Genomic DNA, 8747 nt, shown 5'->3' on the forward strand with positions numbered 1-8747 from the left:
TGCAGAAGCTTTTTAGTTTGATGTAGTATCATATGTTTATTTTTGCTTTTGTTGCTTTTGTTATCAGATTCAAAAAAATCATTGCTAAGACTGATAGTAAAGAGCTTACTGCTTATGATCTCTTCTAGGAGTTCTATGGTTTCAGGTCTTATGTTCAAGTTTGTAATCCATTTTGAGTTAATTTTTGTGTATGGTGTAAGATAGAGGCCCAGTTTCATTCTTTTATATATGGCTGTCCACTTCTTCCAACATCATTTATTGAAGACACTGTCCTTTTCCCATTGTATATTCTTGGCCTGTTTGCCATAAATTAACTGACCATTTTTGCATGAGTTTATTTTTGGGCTCTGTATTCTCTTCCATGATTTGTGTGTCTTTTTTATGCCATACTGTTTTGATTACTATAGCTTTGTAATATAGTTTAGAAGCTTGGTGCCTCCAGCTTTGTTCTTCTTTCTCAAGAATTCTTTGGCTGGGGCTTCTCTGGTGGTCCAATGGTTAAGACTCCATGTTTCCACTGCAGAGGGCACAGGTTTGATCCCTGGTAGGGGAATTAAGATCCCACATGCCACACCGCATGCATGCATGCATAAATAAATAAATCTAAAAAATAAAATAAAAAAATGCATTGGCTACTGGGTTCTTTTGTGGTTCCATACAAATTTTAGGATTGTTTGTTCTATTTCTGTGGAAAATGCCATTGGAATTTTGATAAGGATTGCATTGGATCTATAGATTGCTTTGGGGAGTATGGGCGTTTTAACAATATTAATTCTTCCAATCCATGAGCATGGAATATCTTTCCATTTGTTTCTATCTCCTTCAATTTCTTTCATAAATGTCATAAAGTTTCCAGTGTACAGGTCTTTCGTCTTCTTGGTTAAATTTATTCCTAGGTATTTTATTGCATATTCTGCTTTAATCAAGTACATTTCCTGCCCCACTCCCAGGCAGGGTAATCACAACCAGATATTCTTTTTTTTTTTTTTAACATCTTTATTGTAGTATAATTGCTTGACAATGGTGTGTTAGTTTCTGCTTTTTAACAAAGTGAATCAGTTATACATATACATATGTTCCCATATCTCTTCCCTCTTGCATCTCCCTCCCTCCCACCCTCCCTATCCCACCCCTCTAGGCGGTCACAAAGCACCGAGCTGATCTCCCTGTGCTATGTGGCTGCTTCCCACTAGCTATCTATTTTACATTTGGTAGTGTATATATGTCCATGCCACTCTCTCACACAACCAGATATTCTTTAGAAAATTCTTCACAAAGAACCAAAAATATGTTACTAGAAACCTAGATTTCTGGACCCTCTGGTGAAAAAAATCTGCCTTTTCCAAACATTGGCCTTGCCCTAGGCTTGAAGAAATAACTCACGATTTCATGGGGGCCATGACCATCTGTGCAGCCTCTCCTGTGTTCAGGCTCCTGGTGTGGCATATGGAAAGCATATGTTGACTCTGTGACTGACTTGCGATGGTTTGTCTTGCAGAACCAGAGGCAGGAGAGGTGTCCCCTCCAGTCGGTGCTGGTGTCAACAGCAACAGCTGGACCTTTAAGTACGGACCAGGCAACCCCAAACAATCTGGTCCCGGTGAGTTGCCAGACAAATTCATTATCCCAGGATCTCCTGCAATCATCTCCATCCGGCAGGAGCCTACTAACAGCCAAATTGACAAAAGTGACTTCATAACCTTCGGCAAAAAGGAGGAGACCAAGAAAAAGAAGAAAAAGAAGAAGGGTAACAAGACCCAGGAGAAAAAAGAGAAAGGGAACAGCACGACTGACAACAGTGACCAGTGAGGTCATCTAATGGAAACAAGCCACTTAGCCAGTTTTTGTAATAATGGCAAATCTCTCCCATGTAGCAACTCCCTACTCCTTTTTCCTATCCACATGAGCCCTTTCTTATAGACCTCAGAAATCTGCAGAAAGTTCCCTATGTCTGTCTAGATCACATTTAACAAGTTTTGTCTTAAAAGCTTTACTAAGTCTGGTGTTAACTCTCTCTCTCCACTCTGGCTTGTTTTCAGAACCTAAAAAGCAGACCCAAGTCTCCTTTCTCCTCCGCCACAAAGGAGAGGCTTCCCAGCCCCGCCAGTGAGAGGTTGGACTCTCTGCCCTGTGCTCCGGGGATCCTGTCTTGATGACACTTTCAGGGCAGGCTGAAAGGTTTTGAGATTGAGCAGCTTGAGTGTCTGTGGCCGCTGGGTATGTGTGGCCACCGGGGAATATGTTGGCTGGGATGGGCCAGATTAGACTAGGAGGGCTGGGAAACAAAGGCAAATCAACAGTGGGAAATGTGAAACGAAAAGGTACCAGACTTTCTAAATCTTACAGCTGAAGAGGCGGTGGCCACCCTCTAGCAGACAAAACTCCCCCCATTGACAAGGCTTTAGGAATCCCTAAGTCTCTTGGCTGTGGTGTCATTATACCTAAAACCTGCATTTTACCTACAAGCCAATAGTTCAGTGTTTAACAGGGGGCCAACCAGGGCAACAGAAGCAGATCTGATGTGTTTCCTGTATATGTCCTTGTGCTCAATTTATTAAAAATTCTTTTGCACACAATGTTATGAAAAGGTCAGATTCTTTTCCGACAACACATATGCAAAAGCAAAAGAAAACCCCAGCACCTCACTTTATGCTGTTTGTTGATAGATTTATTTAAAAAAGAGAAAATCTATAACTATAAATCTTTAAAGAGAAATATGATGAATTCAATTCCCCTAAACTATCCTCGAAAGAGAATTCAGTCTACAGCCATTTAAATGATCATTGCTGCTACAGAAGTGCTTTAAGAGAATTGCCTGAAACATCTGTATTATACCAGCCACCTGCCAATCACAGCTTTACTCTTTCAGGTCACTCTGGGGCTGCCTCTTGCATGTATTAATTACTAAATAAATGGATCTTTCTCTCTCTGTTTTCTAAGAAACAATTATGTGCACTTTGAATACACAACCTTCTCTAACCAACTATATCAAGACCCAGAAATTGAAGAAAAATGTTGTTTTCTCATACATACAGTGAGCAGACTTTCCAATCCTCTAATTCTGTGATTTGTCTTGGTGTGATCGCCAACACCTTCTCTTTGGTTTAGTTTTCCTTTTCTATAACACTCTGAATTGCTAATCTTGCTAACACCTATGATGTTACCTGAGCTCAATCTCCCATATGTATGCTGTATGCTATTATAAGACTCCTGATATATATTTACTCTGTGCTTGTGTATGTGAATGTTACTGCAACTATTACCTAGAGTGAACTTTAAGCTTTATTGTTGAATGTAATTCCATTATATTTCCTTTTGTACACCTGTGAAAAAGTGCAGTAGAGTTTTTTTAACCATTGTTAATCAACTTTTGTGTATGAAAGACACAGTAAAATTTCTTTCTTAAATCAAGATACTGGTGATTCAAGGAATTTTATTTATGGTCAGCCAAGAGCTGTCTCTTGCTAAGACTCTTGCTGGCAAGGGAATGGATAAAGCTGTTTTTCTCTAGTAACAGTTCTGGAATGCATACTGAAGATATTTCCTGAGGGTGTGCAAGCACAAAATTTACCAATCTGACCTCTTTGAAGTCACAGAATACTTTGAAATTCTAACAATATCTGGAATATCAGCTCATAGAGAATAATAAAATTTACTGTCACCTTAAATAAGAAATTTTAATTTGTTAAAATGTACAATTTAGAAGTTTGATTAATTATATTATCTTTTAAAAGTTAACATAAAAGAGGTAGGAGTCTGTTATTAAATCTCAAAAAAAAAAAACAAACCTGTTTTGTCTACTTTTAGCTTCATTCTCCCATTTTTTGAAGGGTGTGTAACTTCAGCTCTGCAGGATTGCATGGGGTAAAACTTATTGCTAACACATGTGAACCATTGCTACATTGTAGGTTGTGATCATTTTGCCCCACTGAAACCCATGTATCTGACCTTACGTGCCTTTTGAATACTAGGAGAATCGGGCTAATTTATTAATGATGATAATTATAATGCATCTGTACAGCACTTTTTACATTTGCAAAGTGCTTTCCAATCCATGTTAGTTACTAGTTATTACAGCTGTAAGGATAAAACACGTCATGTGGATTCATTTTTGATTGGTGCTATTGGTATTTCCTCTGTTATTGCTAATAAATGGAAAATGGTGGTATGAAAGAAATGGTGGTCATTTCTAAGAGGAAGAGTAGGAGAAAATAGAACACTGATTATTATTAGCTATTATAATTGAAGAAGGTTGCAGTGTAAAACTTACCGTATCATTCTCTGGCTGTCTCCCTGGCTATTATGTTCATTACTAAGGCATGACACCCAATGGAATCAAGAATCAAATTCCACAATATTACCAGAACGGGCAGCCAGGAGGTTTCTGGGTCACTTCCCAGTACACCATTTCAGTCTTCTCTAATAAAAATTGCAACAAACCAATTTTAATCACTAGGGCCCTCCAGTCATCTTGTTCATTGTTTGTTTAGCCCTTGTACCTCTCTACAACTGGGAAATCAAATAATGCCCCCAAGAAATTAACTTTTATTGAGTACAGGGTGTGTGCCAGCTAGTGTAATAGGTAGGCTCATAGTACATGTTCTGTAGCAAATAGATGATATTTTCCTTCTGTAGTTAAATTTTTGTGAGCATAGGCTTTAGATGCAGTGATTCTCAAGTAGGAACAACTTTGCCCCTCAGGGGACATTTGGCAACATCTGGATACATTTTTGTTTGTTATTTGGGTGGGGGGCTACTGGCATCTAGCGGGTAGAGGCCAGCAATGCTGCCAAACACAGGACAGCCCCTCACAATAAAGAATTTTCCAGCCCCCAAAAGCAATAGTACCAAGATAGGGAGATCTTGAGATGGAGCGGCTGTAAATTTGTTGTCAAGTCCATTTGTGAGATGGAAAGGGGACAACATTACTAATTACTTCAGGATACAAGATGTAAACTGGGACTAGCTCAGGCAAACTGGGATGTATGGTGAATCTACTTAGAGAAAAAAATAAACTGGTATTAACTCTGTCACTTACTGGCTGGGGAATCTTGGACAAGCCACTACTCCTCTCAGTTCTTCAGCCTCCATTTCATCATCTACAAAATAGGCATAATTATAATACAGACCTTATAGATTTGTGGGGAAGATTTAGCGAGATAATCTCAAAACGGTTTTAGCACAATGTCTGGCACACCATAATGCTCAATATATAGTTATTATTAAGAATCCTTTTCTTCCATTTCCTCATCCGTTTTTTGAAAGATTTAGCTATTACCCTCAGGACACTTTTCCTACTGATTAAAATGCAGATGGGGGATGGTAAAATAACATACTTGGCAATAAAAATATTTTTACTCCACTTTTATGCTCACCCCTCATATTCAGCTTCTGCAGTGCAGAACAAAATTTGGTTCCTCCAGTGCCTCACAGACCATTGTACCCAATGCCTGATGAAACATTAAATCCTTAAGGTCTTTTCTCAGAAAAGTCTCTGAGCTTGTCTCTGAGCTTAAGCTCCTGTGAGAAAGACACTGATAAATTTGCTTCCATAAAATGTAGTCTAGTGTACATAAAGAAAATGGGGAAAAATGGGTAGTGAAAAACAAAAAGCCCAGCAATTTGTTAGGTTATGCAATTATCATGTGACTTGGGCATCATCAATCCACAAAGAACATGAACAATTTAGACAACCACTCAGCCAGTAGTTGGTCTTAGAGCAGAGCTAAAAAAATTGACCTCTGATCCGTAAACACTACTGAAGGGCTGATTAAACAGCCTCCATTTTTAAGCTCTGCTTTTACTAGCCTAACTTTAATTTTACACATTGAATTTTTATTATAAAAGTAATACATGCTCTTTTTTTTATAAATCAAAGAATCCAGAGGCATATAAAGAAAAGTTAATTTCCTCAACCAGCTTCTTTCAATTCTCCCTCACACAGGTATCCACTGTTAACATTTTAAGATATGCTTTTCCACATTTTTCTGTCTGCACACACTCACATACCCACACAGAGACATTCCTATTATAATTAGGAAGGAGACTTTAGTCAGTGAGCATGGTGCTATTCTCCCTTTGAAGTTGTGTCTAAGAGTGGTATATAGCAACCTTATTGTCATAACCAGTGTCGGGAAGGGGAAAATGTCCCCCTCTACCTGCCTTGAGTTCTGTGGCTCGACTAATATTAAAATTGACACAAGACAGATTAACAGGAGAGAAAGAAACAAATTTTACTTCACGCGCATGGAGGTCTTACAGAAATGGCACCTAAGAAGTGGCCAAAGCAGGCAGCTTTTGTACTTTTTAGACAAGGAAACAATAAATTAGTAAGGAATTGACAGGTCAAAGAAATAGGTTTTGGGTGATCAATTAGTGAAGAGTCTAAAAAGAGTTTGGGCTTGGGGTAGTATTGATAAAGAAGTAACATGGTTTGTTTATGATAGGCTTCTGGGACCAAATACCCTGTCTCTGGGGATAAGGGCATCCTTCTACCTCCAGATGCAGGGAATGCACTTTTCACACGGGAGATTTATTTCACGCTTTCAGGGAGACAGAAAGGTGGGTCAGGGTGTCCTTCTTGCATTGGCCATTTCTTAAGTAACTTTAATTCAAAATATGTGGCCTATTTTGGCACAGCCTGTCCTGAGCCCCAGCACCAGTTAGGTAAAATGTAGAGAATTAAACTTTTGTGTATGTGTATATATCACATACACATAAGTTTAATTGCTTTCTTTTTTAACTAAAAACAAGCTAATACCATGCTCATTACCCTGAAGTTTTTGTTTTTTGTTTTTTTAACTTACAATAACAGGGAGATTTCTCCAGGTCAACTCTAAATTATTCTTTTTAACTCCTGTACAAATCCCATATAATAGATCATAATGTCATAATGTACTCATTTTTTCCTCTATTAATGGACAATTGGGTTATATCCAGATTTTTTGCTACTATAAACAACAAATAGCACTTACATGCAGTGATAAATTCAGTTGCTGAGCTTTATAAAACCTGTTCTAGGTGTATCCCAAAGAGGAAATGTAGGGACTTCCCTGGTGGCGCGGTGGTTAAGAATCTGTCTGCCAACGCAGGGGACACGGGTTCAAGCCCTGGTCCGGGAAGATCCCACGTGCCGTGGAGCAACTAAGCCCGTGAGCCACAACTGCTGAGCCCGTGTGCCACAACTACTGAAGCCTGTGCGCCTAGAGCCCGTGCTCTGCAACAAGAGAAGCCACCGCAATGAGAAGCCCCTGCACCGCAACGAAGAGTAGCCCCTGCTCGCCACAACTAGAGAAAGCCCAAGCAACCAAGACCCAACACAGCCATAAATAAATAAATAAATAAATTTATTTTTTTTAAAAAAAGAGGAAATGTAGAAGGCTTTTATGAACATTAAGTGACTCCCTCTGCAATAACCACAGTCCTCCATCTGAACTTATACTCATTTTTAGCACTCAGCAGTCAATTATGGCTCTATTTATATAGATGAATGATGAAAAACAGAATAGACATTCACAAGAAAGACAGACAGAAGTCAGAAAGATTTGTGTTCATTTACTTATCCAAAATCATTTCCTAGGAGCTGCATTTCACCCAAATACTTTTCTTCTTCCAATCACAGATTGAGATGCCTGTGTCCAGGAGGAAGAGATTTTCCTCTACTTTCTACATTCTTCTGGCTGGTCTAAGAATTAAATCCCCATGAGACAGATTAACAAGAGAAAGTCAAACAAAAGTTTAATAACACATATACCTGGGAGAGACCAGGAAAACTGAGTAACTCACCAAAATGGCCAAAACCCTCACCTTAAACACCATCTTCAGCTAAAGACAAAAGAAGATGTTGGGGGTAGCAGTTTGGGACTTTTAAGGAGAGGAAGGCAATTCACATGGAGATGAAAAAGCAAATGTCTGGTAAACAGATGTTCGCTGGGCCTGCAGAGACAATGGGACACAGAGTGGATTCTGATCTCTAGGCCCTGCCCAGTTCCCCCCATAACCCCTAGTTTTTCTTTGCTTATATCTGATGACAGCACTATTCTGCGAAGAGGCCCTTTATCTAAACTCTCTCTCTCTTTTTTTTTTTTTTTTTTTAAGTATAGTTGATTTACAATGTTGTGTCATATCCAGATTCTCTAGGCAGCTAAGTGGGAGGTAAAAAGACAGATTTCTTGATTCTTCTGCTTCTTAAAAATAATCAGCCTAAATTAATCCTCATGCCAAAGAGACACATATTGGGTGGAAAATTTTGTCCCCTACACCAGTTGTGGAACATTGGTGGGTGGTGCATGTGTTAGGGAGCAGTAGCTGGGATGGGCAGTGCTGGATAAAGCCTGGGGTTGCTCCTAGGGCGGGGAGGTGGGTTTCTGCAGGCTGAGTTTAAATCCAATAGAAATTTAGTTTCTTTGCATATATTTGGAATGATAGGGCCAAGAGGCTAAGGAACATGTCCGTTTCTTCTGGCTAGATGTACATTGTAGAAAAGATTCTTTGATTGCAAGTTAAAGAGACCAACTCCATCTAGCTTAAGCTAAAAAGGAATATCTATTATAAGGATACAAGTTTGTCTCATTGAAACTAAGAATTGGAAGGCAGCTGGGCCTCCAGAAGGGACCAGAGACTAGAAAGCCAGAAGAAATCTTTTTTTTTTTTTTAACTTTATCTTCTCTAGTTATTTTTCTTAGTCTGCTTTATTCTTCCCCTATCTCTACAGGCCAGTTTTTTTCTTTTCTTTTCCACAGCTTCTA

The 8747-nt window shown here is 39.0% G+C and overlaps 1 protein-coding gene across 8 annotated transcripts in view; it reads left to right on the top strand.

Moving 5' to 3' along the window:
* The window catches only part of LOC309622639 (protocadherin alpha-C2), a gene marked incomplete at its 5' end in the record, with an annotated part of 176592 nt that extends 168381 nt beyond the window's left edge, over positions 1 to 8211 (top strand). For all 8 annotated transcript variants that reach the window (XM_082378625.1, XM_082378623.1, XM_082378621.1 and 5 more), the window contains one exon: positions 1499 to 8211. In XM_082378625.1, coding sequence (XP_082234751.1) covers positions 1499 to 1809 — 311 coding nt within the window. In that variant the 3' untranslated portion in view covers positions 1810 to 8211. The remainder of the gene's footprint in view (positions 1 to 1498) is intronic.
* Positions 8212 to 8747: the final 536 nt, after the last annotated feature.

The sequence above is a fragment of the Balaenoptera borealis genome (assembly GCF_965194805.1).
Source record: "Balaenoptera borealis genome assembly, chromosome: 2".
Taxonomy (NCBI): domain Eukaryota; kingdom Metazoa; phylum Chordata; class Mammalia; order Artiodactyla; family Balaenopteridae; genus Balaenoptera; species Balaenoptera borealis.